Consider the following 20,323-nt stretch of genomic DNA (forward strand, 5'->3'; position numbering starts at 1 on the left):
ATAAAGAATTATTGGAATTGTTGCATTTCACTTTATTTATTTCAACACATAAATCAACAGTTTTACAGATTTTATACAAATGATTTCAGACAAATTGATCAGTAAAGTGCTGCATGTGCAGATCAGCTGTAACGGCTACAGGACGTAGAATCCCATTCCAACAGTGGCCAGAGCGACGCACACTCCCACGGTGAACTGCATGATGGGGGACGACTGGAACCCAGCAGCTTTGCTTCGTGATTGGTCGACTGTTTCTGCTGTGACACTCAACATTTTCTGCAAATCATCAAAAACCTGCAGGGAACAAGTGAAAACATCAGAGAACTGTTGGCATCACTTCTGCTTTTTCCTGCTCTCTGGTCAAAATCTTTCTTTTCTGCTTAACTTGATTCTTTGTCTTGAGTTCAGTGAATAAATCTGAGTTCACTCGACTCAGTAACAGTTTAAAGAAAACAGCCAATGGTTTCGTGTTTTCTCACCTGGATGTTGAACTCGAACGCCGACACCGCCTCCTCCAGCACGGCCGCCCTCTCCCTCTCCGTCAGCTCGATGCTGTTCATGCGGCTCCTGTACAGCTGCTTGAAGCGGTTTGGGCTGCTCACGCCCGGGAAGGAGAAGAATGAAATCCCCTCTGTGCCGCTCAACCCAAGAGACTTCTGGGTAAGTTTACCCAGCACTTGTCCTCCTGATAGGTCACCGAGATAACGGGTGTAGGCGTGAGCCACGAGCAGCTCCGGGTTCTGCTTTCCAATCTAAAAAAGACCGTTTGAAAATGAAAATGAGACGTTGTGAAACTTTAAAGACAGCAGCTGCCACTAAATTCAGTGCAGCTTCCAAACTCGAGATGCTACAGAAACTACTCAACAAGGTTTAGGCCCAAAAACCCTCTGGTTACTGTGGTTTAGACTGAAATACTAGAATACTGGTTGAAAACGGGAAAAAAAGTCCTGGGTTTTGTTACCCAGTCATTCAATTTAACCTCCATTTCCATTTCTGCAGCCGCTACACGTCACCTAATGTCTCCACGTGTGGATCAGTTTCATCTGCTTCAACAGGTGAAGCGGTGAAGTCAGTCCTTCAGGGAGTAACTGTAGTAGAATTGTTCTACTACTAAAACTAAAACCATCAAATGAAGTTCTTTCAGCCCCCAACAAACCCTGAAGTTGACCTTTCAAGTTTCAATCGAAGCGAACACACAGGTTTCAGAACTGTTCAGTCACCTTTCGGATCCTCTGTTCGTATCTCTGAGTGGCAGCAGGAACGATCACCTTCTTCCTCCAGTTGGAGCCAAAGAAAAACTCCAGATCACGCTGGAGAGATTCCACACGTGAGAGTTCCTGAGGGAAGTAAATCGGTGCAACAGCTGGATGGGAGCAGTTTCTGTCCAGCTCCTCCTCCAGAGCCGTGTAGATCTCATAGAGGGAACAGAGCAGCACCTGACACACACAAAGACCCAGATGTAAAGAGTACAGTGGAGTAAATGAACCAGATGAGAACCTCCTGTTCCACACTCCTCTCTGAGGTCAGTGTTGGACTCACCTTGTACTGGGTCACAGTGATCTGACCCTTCTGGTAGCTCAGCATCAGCTGTGTGTTCTCAGCTCTCACGTGGTTTTCCTTTGTGGCTGCTTTGATCTGCTCTGACAAATCACTGAGGACAGACGACAAACACAGAAGGAACGTTTTAAAGTGTGAAAACCACCTGAACATGAGCTGCTTTAAAACCAAACGGGTCTCAGCCGGTGTTCGTACCTGCCCACTTCTCCTGCCTCGTCTTTCCTGGCGCTCTTCATGTTCTCCATCTGTGCAGCCTGTAACGAGACGTTGATTTGATTTAATTAAACACAGAATTCAATGGAAAGTTTTGCAGCGACGTGTGCAACTCGTGGAACTGACCTGTGGTGAGCTGAAGTCGTGTGCCGTGCGCTGGTCGAGCTTCTCCTGAGTGAACGAGCACTCTCACCTCTTTTATATGAGCTGCAGCTGCTGAGTCAAATGGGAAGTGGGACTGCTGACTCATGTTTCTTATACTGCTCACGCTTAACAGGACAAAGTAAAGAAGTGAAAAACAATCTGAAAACATGATGAAGCACAAATCTGGCTGAGCTCATGTGTTCAGTGGTTATTATCAGTTTATTCTACTTTTCAGTGGGAAGTGTTTGTTTCTAGTCGACCACTTTATTTCAGACAGAGAAAGTCAAATAGTATTTAGTGTTAAATGTTCTTGTCTTTTATCCAGTTCATGTGTTTTCTTCAGTTTAAACTATGATGCAGTCTGAAACTAATTTACCACAGAGCACAGTAAAGAACATAAAGCTGTCTTCATGTGTATTAATCAGTATTAACATCAAATAGTAAAATATATCTTACAACCTGAAATTCAACCTGTAGATCTGAGCATTGAATTTATATTTTTATCTTAATTATATATTATTATATTAATCCTCTTAATTATATATTATTATTATTATTATATTAATCCTGAGCTTTATTCCAGATCTGAAACTAAATATAATGTAAATATTTTCAATCCGTTTATTCATCATTAGTCTAATAATAACCTGGTTCCTTTGACTCTTTCTTTCTGCTCCTGTCTTCCAGTGTTGGTCATCCCTCCAGCAGTCGACGCCGTCTCCTCCGTGCTCTGCTCTCCTCTGCTCTCCTCTGCTCTCCTCTGCTCTCCTCTGCTCTTTAACTCAGCAGCCTCCATTAGTTTTTTCCCTCCGGAGCTTGGAGGCTGTTTGTGGATTAAAATATGAAACATGTTCCAGATATGAAACGTGTAGCAGCTCCGACACCTTTGGTTCCTGCTCCACTCACGTTTCGACGGATTTAAGAGGTAACGTCGGTTTCAGCGGTGAAGAGAGCGACAGGATCCGGAGCTGAGTGGAGGAGGGTCGGCTGGAGGGTCGGAGGAGGGTCGGAGGAGAGTCGGAGGAGCGGAGTCCGAGGAGGAGCTGAGTGTCGGGGAGGGAGGGAGTCGGCTCGGAGGCGAGGTCGGAGGAGGGTCGGAGGAGGGTCGGAGGAGAGTCGGAGGAGAGTCGGAGGAGGGTCGGCTGGAGGGTCGGAGGAGAGTCGGCTGGAGTCCGAGCCCGAGATCTGATCTCAACACGTTAACTGTTTAGTTTGATGATTTAGAAACTGCAGCTCGACGGTGACAGATTCAGGTCCACGCAGGTCCGGATCCACACAGATCCAGATCCACGTAGAACAGTTTACAGAGTAAAGATTCACAGAAATGATGAATAAAATGTGTCAGTTTCAAACATGTCTGTGAGCCGCAACATGTAAAATGCTGAATTTGTAGATTAGATTTATTCTGGTTTATTATTGTTGTTGTTGTTATTATTATTATTATTATTATTATTATTATTATTATTATTATTATTATTATTATTATTATATTTTATTATTGTTATTATTGTTATTGTTATTATTATTATTATCTGATAACGGGTTCAGATTCCATCTGCAGTAAATTATTAAAACTTGATGTTGAGGCTCAGAGTGGAGTAAATACTTTGGATTAAATGTAATTAAATGTTTTTCCTCAGCAGGAAAACTTTCTGGTGCTAGAATATTGTAAATATTGAACAGACTTTAGTTATTGTGATTGATATGACGCTCTTACTATTGCTGTTGTGCTGTGTTTTTATCTATTAAGACCTTTGCCATGTTTCTGTGTGTCCAGCAGGTTATGGATCACAGCCTTCCTTGTTTCATCCTTTTGATCCTGATCGGCTGTGTCAGAACTTGTCTTGACAAGCACAATGGCACCGGCCACTATGATTACTGTGTGCTGGGAGCTGGGCCTGCAGGGCTGCAGATGGGATATTTCCTCTCCAAGGCCAAAAGAGACTACATCATCTTGGAGAGGAGCTCGGGACCAGGCAGCTTCTTCAACAAGTAGGAAACTGTGTGTAAAGAAACACTCTTCTCTGTCCTGAGCCTCTGACGTGTTGGTACATGTGTTCTCTGCTCCTCTGTGAAGGTTTCCCAGGCACAGGAAGCTCATCAGCATTAACAAGATCCACACAGGAAGGCAGAACCGAGAGTTCAACCTGCGCCATGACTGGAACTCGCTGCTGAGCGATGAACCTGATCTCCTGTTCCAGAGAGTGAGCAGCGAGTTCTACCCCCCAGCCGATGCTGCCCCCATCTACCTGTCCATGTTTGTGAAGGAGCTCGGGTTGAGGGTCCGCTACGGCGTGGACGTCGGACGGATCCGGGGAGTGCAGTCCGCCACCGGCAGGAGCTACGTCCTGACTGATCAACACACGTCAGACTACACATGCAGGTATTTGACCTGTCTCTGAACCTGAGGTCAACACTGGGCGTTTGCTGGGACTCATATATCCTTCCTCCCTCCCTCAGTGTCCTCCTGGTAGCCACAGGTTTGTGGGTCCCTCAGACGGTAGACTTTGTCGGTTCTGACCTGGTTGAGGGCTATGAGTCCATCTCCACGAATCCTGACGACTACAAGGACCAGGCCGTTCTTATCCTGGGAAAGGGGAACTCTGCTTTCGAAACAGCCCAGAGCATCTTAGGAAAAGCAAGTCGCGTGCACATGCTCAGTTCGAGCCCAGTCCGACTGGCTTGGCAGACGCACTATGTTGGAGATCTGAGGTACGAAGTCTCTAACTGCTGCACTTCTGTACATTTTCAGCATTTCTCCCTGGTTGAGATCTGCTCACCAGCTGCTGAACTATTACTAGTTCCAATAATCTGATGTGACCCAGTTATCTTTGTTTTTCAGAGCTTTGAATAACGAGCTGCTGGACACCTACCAGCTGAAGTCACTTGACGGGTTGGTGGAAGCACGACTGGAGAAAATAGTCATCGCTCTACGAAAAGAGCAAGACAAGAGGAGATCAGGTGGAAAGAAGAGCGAGAGAAAAAGGAAACTGTACCTGACGTTGAACAAGTACAAACAACACCAGGAAGGTAAGAACAGCTCTGATGTCACGGGAGAAGAGCTGCCAGGGTATCACATCGACAACTTCCCCACACGGAAACCCTACGACCGAGTGATCCGATGCCTCGGATTCAGATTCAACTTCAGCATATTTGACAGGTACAGGTGTGTCCCTGCAGTAATGACGAGTAATATCCTGTTACCAAATGCTGCTCTGTTGTGTCAGCAGGTCTCCTCTGTCTCTGTGTTTCTTATAAAAAGCTCCGCCTGCCCACCAAACAGTGAAAATGCCAAAGGCAGGTTGCCGGCCGTGACGGCCTGGTATGAAGGGAAGAACACCCCCGGCCTGTTCGTGTTGGGGACAGCTGCTCACTCCAGAGACTACCGCTCCTCTGCTGGTGGCTTCATCCATGGCTTCCGTTACACAGGTGAACGACCAACAGTTCCTCATTTAGTTCTAGTTAAATAAAGTTAGTAGTTAAACGATGTTTAAATGTTGAACTATGGATCTCTGTCGCAGTGCGAGCTGTACATCGTGTCCTTGAACATCGTTACCACAACAACCTGTGGCCAACGACAAAACTGTTGTTGACACAGCTCCAGTCCTGGATCCTGAAGCGGGTCGGCGAGGCCTCTGGGCCGTACCAGATGTTTGAGGTGCTCGGGGATGTGATACTTCTCAGAGGGTGAGCAGATCAGGAGCATTCAGAAACTCAGACCGGTTATTTACCCGTTCTATCATTTATAAATTCGTATTCTCATCACACTGTGATCTCTCTTCAAGTTCTCACTGTGAATACCTGGAAGAGTTTCCAGTCCAGGCTTTGCCTCACTTCTCTTCTCTGTCGGGCCACGAGGTCTCCAGTCATGGACTGCTGGTTCTAGTCATGCAGTATGGGAAGAAGAAGCTCGACTACCTGGGGCGGAACAGGGCAGAAACAGACTGGACCAAAGCTTGGAAATCCAACTTTCTGCACCCTGTGTTATATTATTACAACAGACTTCCTACTGGTGAGTATGTAGTGCTGCCACCATCTAGCAAAATGATTTTAAATCAGTGTCTGAGAAAGACCTAAACTATCATAGATCACTTCCTGCAGGTGCTCAAGTGCTTGTTAAACCTCTACTGAACTCTACTCTAACCTCTACCTGTTGTGTGCAGAGGCTACGTGACCTGAACTTTGGTTTTCAGATGATCTTTAAATGTCCAGAACTGCTTTCCTCTGATTGTTCTCTTTTATCACTTCTATGTTTTTTCACAGAGGAAGAAATGAAGCTCCGTCCTCATGGCTGGCCGTTACCAAGGCCCAAGGCCCTGCACCACATGATTGAGGACTTCCTCACAGAATGGGACGGTCCCATATCTCACGTCCAGCCTCTGCGCCGCTTCCTTGAGCACTGTGTCCAGACCGACCTCAGGACCTTTTATGCTGGTAAAGAACATGTTGATCTGATTTGTTTCATGCCCAGTCTCACATAAATATCAAAGATTTGGCTACATGCTGCAACCATTTTCAACACAACCTCTTCATCTTGAGTCAGATTCAGCTCGCTCGGTGCTCAAACTCATTTCCCGTTTCCCCCTTTTTTTTAGAATCATGTTTCCGTTCATCTCTAACTCACATCAAGCCGCCGCTGTTCTGCCAGCAAGGATACTTGAAGCAGCAGGGTGTTGCTGACGGCAGCGAGCTGTCTCGGCACATTCGCACTACTGGACTGATCCCGACCGAGCACCGTGCTGGAACGTCAAGGGATGACCCTGCGTTTCCTAACTACCTGGCACAAGCTGGAGCCTCCATGTCTTCAGGACTGAAACTTGACTTCTGACTGTTTGAGTTTGTAAACGCTACTTTATGGCCGTGGTGCTGTTCAGGTCCCTCAGGATAGAGGTCTTATTGGGTCCCAAATTTTGGACCTATTCAAACGTCCCGCATGCAGAAAGAAATTCAATGAGGATTCGAGGGGGGACTCCGATACAGACAGACCTGAGGGAACTAGATCCGTTCCAAAATGTGGTTGACCTGAACAAAGAGATAACTAAAAACAGCAGCAGCATAATAATCGATGAGCTCATTATTGGTGTTTAGAGCAGTGGAAACACGTAATAATTTGTGGATATGCTTCAAAGACACATTTATATACTGTAAATCCTGTCAAGTCCTGGTTTCACCTCCTGCGTCAATCTTGATTTCAGTCTCTGATGAGCTTTCTCCTCTCTTGATTTAGACTGAACAGGATTTTGACTTTGTTCCTGGACCAGGTCTCAATTCCTCATGGTCCTTAGCTGATGCTCCCGTGAAGGTCTCTACCTCAGACTTGCTACCTCCAGCACCTCCAGCCAAGCCCTTTGGAAGACCAAATATCTTCGACAGAGTACCTGCACGTCAGTGGTTCCAACCTTCTGACTTGTGACCCCTCAGTCGATGTCGATCTATTTTACTGTTTCAGCCAAAGACATTTTCCTTTGCTTTATTTTAATCATGTTTACACATCCCACAGAAGACATTCATTAAAACAGCTGAAAAAAGAATAATAGCTTGTGTATTTCATGTCATGCCCTCAAACGTCTCTGACTTGGGGTCCCAAGCCGCAGTTTGGAAACCACTTTGCTCCCTGTTATTAATATCACAGAATATTTACATACACATGAATGTATCATTTTCATATCATGGAAATCTTGATTATGTAAAGTTATATAGGTGGAGGATGGCTGTCACCAAACTATTATGTAATTGTATTCATATTACATTATGATTAAACGGTAAACAATAAAGAAACGTCTATTTTTAATTTAACAAACTTATGTTTTTTGGAAAAGAAAAAGGGAAAAAACCTCATGATACAACATATTAGGACCAGGAAGAAGATTTTTTTAATTTTATTTATTTTGCATTTTGAGAATAAACTGGAAATACTAATTGTCCTTGTTACTAAACCAGTTCTGAAGTACTCACCACTTCATCTTTATTACGTTGTGTTTTGTCATGATTATCATTGTTGGGACTTTGTTCTTCACATTTTGACTTCCTTCTTGAAATTCATTTTCCTCCTGTCTCAACTTTTTTGATACATGTCCCTGGCATTAAATTCAAAACGAGCAAATATTCAGATCTATTAATTTATTATTTATTAGTTATAATAATTTTTCATGTACTATTTTCAGTCAAATATAGCTTTTTAAACGTTTTACTAATATATTTATTTACATTTACACCTGGTCAGATCTCTTCTGTAAACTGGGATGAGGCTGTTAGGACGGTGAGCGGACAGCAGAGGGCGCTAATGAATCAGACTGTGGACGTGTAAAAAGAAGAAGAGTAACAACAACAATAACACAGGTTCTGATTGGAGGACAGGGCTCGGCCTCTGAGCTCACTGTCCAATAGCTTCGCTCTTTGCTGCTTTTACCTGATGACACGGAAGACGTGAAGGGGACATTTTGCTGCAGTGAAGGGACGAACTCCGACCATCTACCGTGAAAATACTCAACATTACCCGCAGCAGAAACACTTCAGACGGGCTGATACTCCGCTTCGATGGCTCCACACGGTGCAGAAGCTAAAACCAGAGCAGACTCCTGATGTGAAAGTCGGATTTATTTCTATTTTCTTCGGCAGGAGGAGAAAGTGTGAACCGAGGTTAGTGTGAAAAGCTCCGTATGTCACGGTGGAGCATGGACGGATGGAGCCCGATCGTTGCTGCAGCCTCGGACAATGACCGATCCAGCTCCGAGGGGGAGTACATGCTGGAGCCCGGACCCGACGAGGAGACCGGGGAGGCGGCGGACAGGGTGCAGCGGGGCTGCATGGACCGGACAGACGACGGGGGGAGCGCTGCTGTCGGGTTCGGGATTAGTGGCACTGGGGAGGGCAAAGTGGTGCTGGGGAGACTGGGACAGAGAGACGACCAGGAGCTCCGGTACCTGCACTTGTTGTGGGAGCCGGGGCGAGCAGAGATCGGCGGCGGTGGGGTGGCGGCGAGCACGCCGGGGAAGGTGACAGGGAGCCGGGCGAGGCGACACCACCGAGCCGCGCGGAACCTCGGTCCTGTCGGAAAAGATGTTTACGGTGAGTTGATGTGTTTGTGGTCTAAGACACAGGTTTATGTCTTTTGGTAAATAGTTTTTCTACTTTTCATCTTTTCGTGATGTGTTTTTAACAGTTTGTTTCTGTGTATTCATTTAGTTTTTAATTAAATAACCAATTACACACATTTATTGTGATTTGTAAATAATAGATTTACTTTACATCAATATGAGATATTATTGGTGCTTTAGTTAAATATATAGCTAAATATCCAACACGTCTTTATATTAGATTTGAATTTATTGGTTGAACTACATGATCACTAACCAGCAGTCAGTGTCTGTGTGAATACTGTCTTTGTTTTTCAGTGTGACCTCACCCGACCATCATTACACACTATTTACATACCTGTCACTTCTCTCTCCACAGCTGGAAAAAGACTGAGGGAGGCAGCGAACAGTAATGACATCGACACAGGTGTGAGCAGTGAAGTGATAACAGTGATACCTGGGAAAGGCTGAAAGGTCAAAGGTTAATGAGGTTCTCTTCTTTCAGTCCGGAGGCTCCTACTGGATGACATAGACCCCTGTGCAGCGGATGACAAGGGAAGAACAGCCCTCCACTTCTCTTCCTGCAATGGCAACGAGAGCATCGGTAGGTTGTTAACTTACTAACTAGTACCATTAAAGAAAACAACACATTTGAGGAAAATAGATTTAATTTGTTTATGCAAAAATAAAAAGGCAGTTTGTGAAGGTGTTTATATCGATCTAATTATATTATCTGTTGCTTGTTTTATTTTTTTGTGGAATAATTCAACAAACGTTTGCTGAGTGTGTTTTTGTGAACAGTGAAGAGTCTTCTTGCAGATATCAGGAGGCTGCTTCTTATATTTGAAGGACTCCGTTTGAAGAGAAGTGGGAAATCTACAGCACAGTAGTGGTTGTGGGGGGCGGCTTCAGAAATGTAGTTGTTCACCTACACTGTACTAACTCACCTCCTTTATTGAATTTTAACAACAATGTTGTTGTTATGTCTGCAGTGCAGCTACTGCTGAGCTACGGCGCTGACCCCAACCAGCGAGACAGTCTGGGAAATACCCCCCTCCATCTGGGTAAGAGAGCCTGTAAAGCCTGTAAAACCTGTAGCAGCATGCTCAGTGATGCGTAGGACTGTGGTTTCACTTGTGGATCCACAAATGTGCAGATGTTTAAAATATTTTGTTCCCATTTCATCCTGTGTTTCTGCAGCGGCCTGCACCAACCATGTGCCTGTAATCACCACATTGCTGAGAGGAGGTGAGACTCAAGTGTTTATTTTATTGTTTTATTGCAAAAAGCGTCGAAACAACCAGTGTTTATGTCCATGTTGTTGGCGTCGAGCACCAATAAACAAATATTTAGTTTAACACATTTTCACTAACTGGCTGTTAGTCAGAACTGAATGTTCACTGAAATAATCCAGTGTAATGGAGACGTGTGTTGTTGTTTTTGTACAGGAGCCCGTGTGGACGCCCTCGACCGAGCAGGCAGGACCCCGCTGCATCTTGCACGCTCCAAACTCAATATCCTGCAGGAGGGAGAGTCTCGCAGCTTAGAAACCCTGAGAGGGGAAGTCACACAGGTAAAGAACGTTGTGCTTCTTCCTCTCTGTAACTTTCTGCAGGGATTCCAGCACAGCAGTGATTTCCAGTGTGCAGTTGTTTCCATCCCACCTGCCCAGTGTTCGGTCTGCTGCTTGTTTTTGTCGCCCACCCTGAGCCTGGTGCGGCTGGAGTTTTTTCTTTCCCCTGCTTTCATGTCTTTTGTATAATTCTGAATGGTTGTATTGTTACATGACGGCATAGTGGTGTTGATGTGAACACTGTCGCCTCACAGCTGGAAGGACCCGGGTGCCGGGGTTTTCTCTGGCAGTCAGATTAATTGGTGACTGGTAAATTACTGTAGGTGTGAATGTTTGTCTGTGTCTATATGTCAGCCTGTGATAGGCTGGCGACGTGTCCAGGCTGTACTGTGTACTGTGCCTTAAAAGATAGTCTGGCACACTGTGTCCCCTTTGTCTCCCTCCTCTCTCTCTCTCCCGTCCCCTTATTTTACCCGTCTGATCCTGAGGCTAATAATAACTATATTTATTATATTTTTCTTACAGATTATTCAGATGTTGAGGGAATACCTGAACCTAATGGGCCAGAGTGAGGCTAAAGAAAGGCTGGAACACATTTCGATCCAGCTGCAGCACACACGCACCAAAGAGCAGGTGAGAGCGACATACTCAGATGGATAATAAAAATAAACAGAGATTTGCATAAATTCTTGATTTTTTTTTTTTTTTTTTATGTGTTCAGGGTTGTTTTTCACTAACTGATTCATATGTGTAATGTATTTTTCAGGTGGATGAGGTGACGGATTTATTGGCCAGTTTCACATCACTCAGTCTACAGAAACAGAATTTGGGGGACAGGTAGAAGATAAAGTGCAAACAGAGTTGAACTCTTGCTGCTTTTCCAAACATGCCTCTGCTCCACTAGCTTCAGCCTGATGAGCAAATCTGTCAGTATTTGATACTATTAAATGTTAATCTGAAATACTACTGCACTTGAGTTTGATGCCCATTTAACATGTGATTACAGTAAACAGTATCACACATGAGCTGTTCAGAAGAAGCTAGTGGGTCAGATGCTGACGGTGCAGTACAACCTCAGCTCTGTGTGCGTTTCTACGGTTGTGTGGACGAGTTTCAGTCTGGACATTTTGTCTGGTGGTTACACCTTCAGTTTCAGGGTTTAGGTTGAGGTAAGAGGCTACAGAAAGTGTTATGTCAATGAGTGACCTCACTACTACAGAAAAACCAACATATTTATGTGCTGACATATTCTCTTGTTCTTAGCCAAGTTCTGTGATCATTAATAGACATACACTCTGTCAGCTGTCAGTTTATTAGACATGTGAGTAAAACAAAGTCAGTCCTGCTTTAATGGTTCCAGAGGCATGGTACACCTGGACAGGTAATCAGTCAGTCACACCTACAGGATGTTTAGTGTCACCTGTTGTGCTTCCAGACTGAGGGGCAAAAAGAGGAGAATATGAAGAACCCAGCTGTCCTCAGATATTTTACTGTTTTACATGTTCCTGCAGTAAAAGTTTATACATTTAAAGTTCTTAAAGTAAAAGTACTCATTATGCAAAATAATGTACATTACAGTATTAATAAAATATTGTATATTGATATTGATATATATAAGATAATTACATCAAGTGTTGGTCACTTTAATGTGACAGCTGCTAAATGTGGAGCTGATTTTAATTCACTTGCAGCATACACTGTTCAGTTAATTAGATTCTGTAAAGTAACTAGTAACAGCTGTCAGGCAAATGGAGAGAAAAATATTAAGGAACATCAGCACGTACTTAAGTTAACTACTTAATGTTCAGAGAGAAGTTGGACTGCTCTGCTATATACAGAGAGCTGGTTATTGAACCTCAATATAAATAGGACAAAAATAATAGAAACACCACAAATTACTGTCCTAGAGTTGGTCTGAACAAAAACTCAACACCTTGATGGTTGTTGCACTAGACTGACTTAGTTTCAGCTTGGTGTTCCTAATAAACTGACAACTGAGCGTATTTCTAATGAAATGACTTCAACAGTTTTCACAGTTGTATTTCTGGTTTTGTATCATGTTGCCTTTTCTTTTATATTGCATGTTCTGTTTGTCTGTGAACTGTTCTGTAAACACTGATTTGACTGTTGTATGAAATGGGTATATGTAAATCAATAAATCAGTATCTTTGGATATATATTTGTGTTTTCCTCACACTGTGGTCTGTCTACTGAGGCTCATGTTAAAATTATGATTCATTACAAAGTTTTTTGAAGGACATTTTGAGCTACTTTTACTTGCTTGACTATATCCATTTACTATCACTTTTACAGTACAGGAAAAAATGTTTTTTTTTTACTCCATTACATGTATGTGACAGCTTTAGTTACTTTGCATGAATTCAGAACAGCTGATGTAGGATGTTACTATGGAAGAAGCAGCTTACAACATTTACATTTAATAATTATAGTCTAATAATATGCAGTAAATTATTCTGCATAATGAGTACTTTTACTGTGCTTTTTGTCCCAGATCTTTTACTCATTGCTAGAGTTGTTTCTTTGCCATATTTTTTTATGATATTGTTTGAAAATATCTGTTTTCTATCTGTTACTCAGTCCGATTGATTCCCAGAGAAATCACTTTCTTACTGGTGCTCTTTGTGTGCATACGCCAACGTAAGTAAAACAATTGAAGTGGTACTTGTACTTGTAGTGAAGTACTTTTGAAGTCAGTTTCTCAGTACTTCTGCAGCTTCTGATTATTTCAAAATAAATTTTTAAATCAAGATCGTGCTTTTATTTTGGAAGATACTTTTCCTTTACGCTGATTGGCTGTTTAGCCAAAGCCCCTCCCATACACGAACGTATTGTTGTCCCCGACAATAAAAGATGGCGGCTGGACCCGCGTAAATTGGACATCCCATAGAGGTAGTAAAATTTAATAAACACGTTATTTCCTCAGCTCCCGCTCTTTGTAAATCAGATCTCCTACTATCATAGTGTGGGTGAGGTCATAAATAGGATTTAATGTGTTTCTGCACAGTGTTTTCTTAACTTGAGTCAAGCTCGGCCTAGCTGTGAGGTGAAAGCCTCGGGCTTTCCTTAGCACCTGTCACCGCCCAGCTGAGGCCAAACTCGGCGGGACGGACCAGAGAGCAGAAGATGCTGGGAAGCTAGGCAGCCAAAGTGAATGGAGAGGGGGTGTGTTTGTGTATCCTTACAAAAAGTAGGCGGGAATGTGTTTAGCTGCCTCTAGCTAACTCGGGTTATTCTATAAATGACAAATATTATTAGATTTAAAAGCAAATTGTAGTTTTCTCAGGTAAGTTAGCGGCTAATCATTGACAGCTTCTCCCAGTGTAGGACTAACCAGCTGTAGCAGCCAAAATAAGTAATAAGGTTTAATTAGGTTACATTACAAGACGTTGTTATTTCTAGCATCAAACTTCTTCTCATTCGTTTCACCACCATAGGTATAATAGACATTTAGCACCTTAACTTGCATATTAAAATACTTTCCTGTCATTAGCCTAACAGGTCTTCATCCTGCCTTTATGTTGACATCCTGGGACAAGTGAAGGTGTTGAGCAACCATGGCTTTTGAGGAGATCCAGAGTAAAGGAGGAATGGGTAAAGTCTGTTTCTGCTGCAAAGGATCATCAGACATGTGCATTCACGTGTAACTACACAATGACAAGGAGTGAAGTGCTCCACGGATTTGAGACCAAGAGACCTGGAGATGTAACAGCACTCATCATATGGGCTGTGTTAAATATACAAAATATCTGATTGTTTCACCACCATATATAAAATCTATAACAAAATTACACAGACATCAGACAAGGCTTGATTCCAGGTTGTCCTGCTGTTCCAGAGACAATTACAGTAACACATGGGACGCATACATACGACATCTGGGACAATTTTGGGAAATTCATAATATAACATGCTTATTTATTGCTTTGTAGTTGGGTCCTATTCAAATGTAATTAACATATAGTTATAAGCCTATTGTTTATTCAGTGTCTTGCCTGTGCAAGTTCAGTCCAGTTAGCATATAAGATGGTTCAGTCCAAAGCAAAATACCAGAAATATTGAGGTGGTTAAACAGACTAAAGGAAAAACATTCCCTGAGGATTCTCCTAGTTACAACATCCTTTGCAATAATGAAGAGAAACCTGTCATGGATGATCATAAATTGTCACATTTAGAGAATTATAATCTTAGCTTTGTGGATTACAGACATGGGGATGGAAGGAGAAATCGGCCTCGTAGCAGGTCGTAGCCAGAGAGAGAAGAGGAGGTCGTACAAAGATCTGCTCAGAGAAGAGGAGGAGATTGCTGCTCAGGTCCGCAAGTCTTCCAAGAAACGACCTAAGGTAGGTTATTGGTCCAGGTTAACTTGACCTCATGTCTCGTAGTTAGAATTAGTATTTTAGAGACGTCTTTAAATTGGTGTCATTGTGAATCAGGATGCAGAACTTTTCATGCTGGGAGGGGACTCTCACAAAAAGAAGAAGAAACACAGTGATGAGTACTACTACAGAGGTGAGAGGGGCTGTTTTGTAATAAACGTATTATTTCACATTTATATTACATATGACTTGCAGCAGCATTCATGGTTTTTCCTTCTCCATATCAGACCATGAAGGTTCAGGTCCACCTCCCCACAAGAAAAAGCACAAGTCTGCAGACCGCTCCCCCCCTCTGTCGTCCCCATCGTCCTCAACGGATACAGCAATGGGCCTCCTGCAGGCGATCACCTCTCCTCTGGCCACGGGTTCAGACCCCAGTCCCCACATGCACAAGAAGCCCTCCTACCCCTCTTTCTCCTCACACTCCTCCAAGGACCGTAAACGTGAGGGCAGCAGCACTGGTGGAAGCAAAGGGAGCCACTCCTTCTCTCACTCCCGCCCTCCATCTTCATCCTCATCTTCATCCAAGAAGCACTCTTCGTCTTCCTCAAAATCATCATTGTTCCATGGTGGAGCTCCCAAAGAGGAGCCCCTGACGTTACGAGAGGCCGACGGGCTGAAGATGAAGCTCATCATGTCACCAGAGAAAGAGGAAGGAGAGAGCTTCCCGTTCACACCACACTCTTCCAAAGGAGGCATGAAGAAGGAGAAGGACAGAGACAGGATGCAGCTCGCAAAGTCACCGAAGAAGAAGCAGCTGCAGCAGCAGCAGAGTCGAGATCCACTGCCTGTAGTGGGGAAAGAGGTGGAGGTGGAAGGTAAGATACTCCTAAATTATGCTTCAGTAGTTTCTGTCATCGAGACTTGGGACACACTGATAGGAACAGTCGTCTGTGTCACTGATGATGACAGAGGTTTTATTTTACAAGACAAAAAAATACAGAGCCTGTTTAACAAAATGGAAAAAAAAATTTTGTTATTATAAATAACTTTCAAAAGTAATTTTGCACAGCTCAATCTGTTTTTATTTTTTAATGATTGAAAATATTATATTTTTCTTTGTTGTGGCTATTTTTAATTTCTAAATGCTCCTTACTTTGACCATCTTAAATTTTATATAAAATTTCTTATGTATTTTTCACCTTTGTCTTTTTTACCTTTTATTTACAATTCTTTGTAGGTAATTATTGACTCGGAGGTTATTTTGTTCAAATATTTCTTTTCAGTTTGATTCGGAAACTGCTCGTAGCCATTATTCATAAGGCGTTAATACACCTGTGTTTGATGCTTCTGTGCCTGATAAATGTTTAATGTTTAATTTTTAATTTAAATATTAATTGTGCCATGTTCTGTTGCACAGGTCATTATGGAGGTGGCATGGGAGATGATAGCTTGTCCTCTGGAGGTGAACTGGAGGCAGGTGAACTGGTTATAGATGATTCATACACACATCTGTCAAAAAAGAAGAAGAAGAGCAAGAAAAGCAAGAAAAAGAAGGACAAGGAAAAAGACAGAGACAAGGATAAAAGTGGAAAGGACAAGAAGCACAGTAAAGGATTCGGAGGTGAGTTAGTCTAACCAGAAAAAGGTTTATGATGCAGGAGCATGTTGGTGGTACAGTGGCACTGATGTTTCTATGCAGCTTAAATGTGCTTTACACATAGTAAACAGTGCAAATTAGGTGAAAGACACAACTTACATGTTTATTAGCTGTGAATTATTTTTTTCCTTCAGCCTTTAACTCATAATCTTTGTTTTATCTTTGTGACTGTGTTCAGACTCATCAAGGGGGCACAGCCACTCCCACCCCACTGTCAGTCACAGTGCTGTCGGACCAATGTACGCCATGGGCACACCCATCCCTCCACACCACCATCAGTCCAGTGACGGAGTGTCAGAGAAGAAGAAGAAGAAAGAGGAGAAGGATCGGGAGAAGCATGACAAAGATAAAGAAAAGGTAAGATAATGTTGACCTAGTTCTTTCTAACTTTGCCATCAGTTATGTATAAAAGTGGAATTAAAAGGGAAATGAGGTAATAGTGGAAAACACAGCTCTGTTCCAATGACTACCAGTGTGTTGCAGCATCAGACTCAAAATGCACAAAGAGCGTTGTTGTTTCTCACATTGTTGTTGTTTTTTTAGCCCAAGAAGAAGAACACAACAGCATATCAAGTCTTTTGTAAAGAGTACAGAGTCAACATAAATGCAGAACAGCCAGGACTAGGTGGGTAAACACTGACATACTAATCATATTTCCAGTGCAGCTGTTCACGTGAAATTAAGACCAGATGTTGGTATCAACAGAAAGACAACATGACAGCATACATATCAACAAACTATCAGTAACAGATGAGGAATTCACAGGTGGCTGCAGAACCACTAACAGCCGCATGCACTAACTCATCTGATTGTAATTAGCACAGGTATGAGGACTAATCAGTGAACTGTCCTGTTGTACCAGCTGCACTGGTGATTAGATGTTTGTCTAATGAGAACATGTTGATGTGTTGAATACTTTCTTTCTTTAACCATGCAGTCTAACGTTGTGTTAATTAACATGTCGTCCTGTGAAATAAATGGTTTGTTATTCTTTAATCTGCAGTCTTTGGGGAGCTAAGCAAAAAGTTGGCAGAGGTGTGGAAGGCGATGCCTGAGAAAGACAAACTAGTAAGTTATTCTTTTTGTTTTGTTCTTTAAGGTGATATCTGTGTTCTCTGATGAACTAAATGTTTGTTGTGAACAGGTTTGGAGGCAGAAAGCTCAGTATCTGCAGCACAAACAGAACAAGGCTGAGGCGACAACAGTCAAGCACAAGAGCTCCAGTGAGAGCAAAAGCAAAGGTATCGTGGTCTTGTACATTCTTAGAATGATTAATACGTTTTATCATGTCCGTTTTCTCAACTCTTTGTCCTGTTAAAGTCGTAGCAACGGGAGCAGGGATGGTGTCACCGAACAGAACTCCCGGCACTATGTCCCTGTCTCCAGCACGAGTCCCAGATGTGGATCCAATCGATGCTGCAGCTCACCTGCAGCTGCTTGGAGAATCCCTGTCTCTGATTGGGCATCGGCTACAGGAAACAGAGGTGAGGATCCACATGCACACACCGGTTGTTTACTCTCTATAAACATCTTTAGAGTTGTTAAAATATCAAGACACGACCACAGATGAGTAAATAATAAAAAGAAGCGTCACAGTGCAACATTTAGAGCGTCCGTCTTGATCCAGTGGAATAAATGAATCGGGTTCCGTTTCTTTGGGACAGGGGATGGTTGCAGTGTCCGGGAGTCTGTCTGTACTTCTGGACTCCATCCTGTGTGCGCTAGGACCGCTGACCTGTCTCACAGCACAGATACCGCAGTTAAACGGATGTCCTCGAAACGTCCTGGTAAAGTATTGTCCTCTGTAGATGTATGAGTTGGTTTGTAAATATGTTGATTTGTGTGGATACATACGTAGAGGCATGACGGTGATTATAGAAGAACAGTGGCAGAACTTACATGTACTGTAGAGATTCACAGCGAACAAACCTAAACTTAACAACATTAAAACATGATCTACTCCCAAATTCAGCTTCTGCTTTTTAAATTATGGTGGAAATGATCAGTTGGACTCCTGCATGTACTACGGAACTCTTGGACAGATATTAGAGGACGGACTGGTTCACTTATTTCTGTTCAAACTGTTTATTGTAGTAAACGGCTGTCATTTGACCTTTTTTGTTGCAGCCCCAGAAATACAAAATAAAACTTATCAACATAAAGCAGATGTCCGCACGACCAACACCATCACTGATAGAAGATCAAATAGCTGCTGCCGTTAGGAGATAAACAGTCAACGCAGCGCTGATCATTTACACTGTTTAACACAGATCTCTGGTTCTTTCTTTTTTATCAGTCAAACACGTTGGACAACATCGCCTACATCATGCCTGGACTGTGAGTAAACGATGATAATCAATGAGGAGTCAACAGATTTGACTGGAATGGTCCTTTACGGGACGTTAATTTAAGCCACTGTAAACTTGTAAACTGTTTCTAGTGTCAACGTGTTTTTAAAGTGTATTTTTTTAAAAACCTCAGTCTCATTTTTCTAATTGTTGAACTTTTAAAGGAAACATTTTACTGAGCGCGCTTCTCTTGGCATGTTTAACTGTACACTGTGTGTGTGTGTGTGTGTGTGTGTGTGTGTGTGTGTGTGTGTGTGTGTGTGGGTCCGGTCTACGTACTGGATTTTATATTGAAATGTACAGAAACAGTTGAGTTGTTGTCTCCTGCTCATCATCAACAATAATGTAATTTATATTACCTGCTTATTTCTTCTTCCATGTAAAAATTAGCTTTGTTGTTTTATATACTGGACCTTTTACAGCGTTGGGGTCGAGCGTACTGTAGAATTTCAGAGTGATGGACGACACCTTTGTCTAACAACATTAAAACATGATCTACTCCCAAATTCAGCTTCTGCTTTTTTAATCATGGTGGAAATGATCAGTTGGACTCCTGCATGTACTACTGAACTCTGCTTGGACAGATATTAGGGGACGGACTGGTTCGCTTATTCTCGACCTGCAGTTACACTTTTAGCTACGTGACTGAACCTGATCACTGAAGTTTGTGCCTGAACCTTCAGGCAGCGACTGGTCCTGTGGGTTCTGTTCAGGTTCTGATCCAGAGTCTTTTAAGGAGGCGATGCAGCCCACTGACAGGACAGTGGATGTGAGGGAGCGATACGCTGCTGATTAACATCCAGAGAAACTAGTTAGTGGACGTTTTAAAATCAATTTATTAAGTCGTCACAGTTCGACTGAGGTCAGAGGAGTCAGCTGAGCAAAAGGGTTAAATCCAGACCTGACAAAACCATCACATCATCATCTTTCTGACGTTAGAACTTACTTCTACTACTACTACTACTTGTAGAAGTAGTATTTATGGGAGAACTGCAGTATTAGATTGTGAAGTACCTAATAAAGTGGCCGGTAAGTGTATACAAGGACTGAGAGTTAAGTAAGTACAAACAAAAGCACCACTTCAAATTCTGTGTTCTAGATTTTACTTAGAGTACAAAAGTACAAGTACTCCACTAAGACAGCAATGTACTTTAAATGGTATTAACGCTGCTGATAAGAAATATAAAGTCATCTAAAGTCAGACAAACTTCCCAAAGGAAGTGAAAATACACATTTCTGTACTTTAAGCATATGAAGTGTGATTAAAATAAATTTGTAAGTAAACTTATTAAAAACTTATTAAAGTTATATTCAAAGTAAAAGATGTAGTATATACTGTATAAGCAGTAATTTAGTCTGTTTTTAAAAGTGCAGCTTGTAATAATAAAAGTATAACGTGTACTTTTAAATAAAAT

General features: G+C 42.6%; 4 protein-coding genes across 10 annotated transcripts; 3 read left to right on the top strand and 1 right to left on the bottom strand.

Annotated features, from left to right (window-relative positions):
• Positions 1-15: 15 nt before the first annotated feature.
• hmox1a (heme oxygenase 1a) lies at positions 16-1,995 on the bottom strand. The gene is made up of 6 exons (XM_026359501.1): positions 1,897-1,995; positions 1,753-1,811; positions 1,540-1,651; positions 1,221-1,436; positions 480-752; positions 16-294 (listed from the first exon to the last, which is right to left on the bottom strand). The coding sequence occupies exons 2-6, from the start codon at positions 1,800-1,802 to the stop codon at positions 136-138; spliced, it is 810 nt and encodes a 269-aa protein (XP_026215286.1). The 5' UTR covers positions 1,803-1,811; positions 1,897-1,995; the 3' UTR covers positions 16-135.
• A 1,032-nt stretch (positions 1,996-3,027) lies between these two features.
• On the top strand, positions 3,028-8,001 carry foxred2 (FAD-dependent oxidoreductase domain containing 2). 5 transcript variants are annotated; one of them, XM_026361807.1, is made up of 10 exons: positions 3,028-3,222; positions 3,695-3,906; positions 3,992-4,297; positions 4,375-4,626; positions 4,757-5,074; positions 5,177-5,343; positions 5,436-5,601; positions 5,700-5,926; positions 6,178-6,348; positions 6,510-8,001. In XM_026361807.1, exons 2-10 carry the CDS (start codon positions 3,698-3,700, stop codon positions 6,740-6,742), a joined length of 2,049 nt encoding a protein of 682 aa, XP_026217592.1. In that variant the 5' UTR covers positions 3,028-3,222; positions 3,695-3,697; the 3' UTR covers positions 6,743-8,001. The 5 variants fall into 5 exon arrangements, with proteins under 5 accessions (XP_026217592.1, XP_026217610.1, XP_026217601.1 ...); XM_026361825.1 differs by having other exon boundaries at positions 3,028-3,213; XM_026361816.1 differs by having other exon boundaries at positions 3,028-3,177.
• Positions 8,002-8,338: 337 nt separating this feature from the next.
• On the top strand, positions 8,339-12,742 carry ankrd54 (ankyrin repeat domain 54). The gene is made up of 8 exons (XM_026352860.1): positions 8,339-8,982; positions 9,370-9,417; positions 9,496-9,594; positions 9,983-10,054; positions 10,191-10,238; positions 10,439-10,563; positions 11,089-11,196; positions 11,330-12,742. Exons 1-8 carry the CDS (start codon positions 8,574-8,576, stop codon positions 11,402-11,404), a joined length of 984 nt encoding a protein of 327 aa, XP_026208645.1. The 5' UTR covers positions 8,339-8,573; the 3' UTR covers positions 11,405-12,742.
• A 654-nt stretch (positions 12,743-13,396) lies between these two features.
• hmgxb4a (HMG box domain containing 4a) lies at positions 13,397-19,414 on the top strand. Of its 3 annotated transcripts, none has more exons than XM_026352828.2 (13): positions 13,397-13,473; positions 14,075-14,175; positions 14,788-14,924; positions 15,018-15,093; positions 15,188-15,778; positions 16,321-16,524; positions 16,739-16,917; positions 17,104-17,185; positions 17,564-17,628; positions 17,705-17,801; positions 17,881-18,044; positions 18,225-18,347; positions 18,857-19,414. In XM_026352828.2, exons 2-13 carry the CDS (start codon positions 14,139-14,141, stop codon positions 18,899-18,901), a joined length of 1,800 nt encoding a protein of 599 aa, XP_026208613.1. In that variant the 5' UTR covers positions 13,397-13,473; positions 14,075-14,138; the 3' UTR covers positions 18,902-19,414. The 3 variants fall into 3 exon arrangements, with proteins under 3 accessions (XP_026208613.1, XP_026208630.1, XP_026208622.1); XM_026352845.2 differs by lacking the exon at positions 13,397-13,473 and adding an exon at positions 13,480-13,746; XM_026352837.2 differs by lacking the exon at positions 13,397-13,473 and having other exon boundaries at positions 13,765-14,175.
• Positions 19,415-20,323: the final 909 nt, after the last annotated feature.

The sequence above is a fragment of the Anabas testudineus genome, chromosome 8 (assembly GCF_900324465.2).
Source record: "Anabas testudineus chromosome 8, fAnaTes1.2, whole genome shotgun sequence".
Lineage (NCBI taxonomy): Eukaryota > Metazoa > Chordata > Actinopteri > Anabantiformes > Anabantidae > Anabas > Anabas testudineus.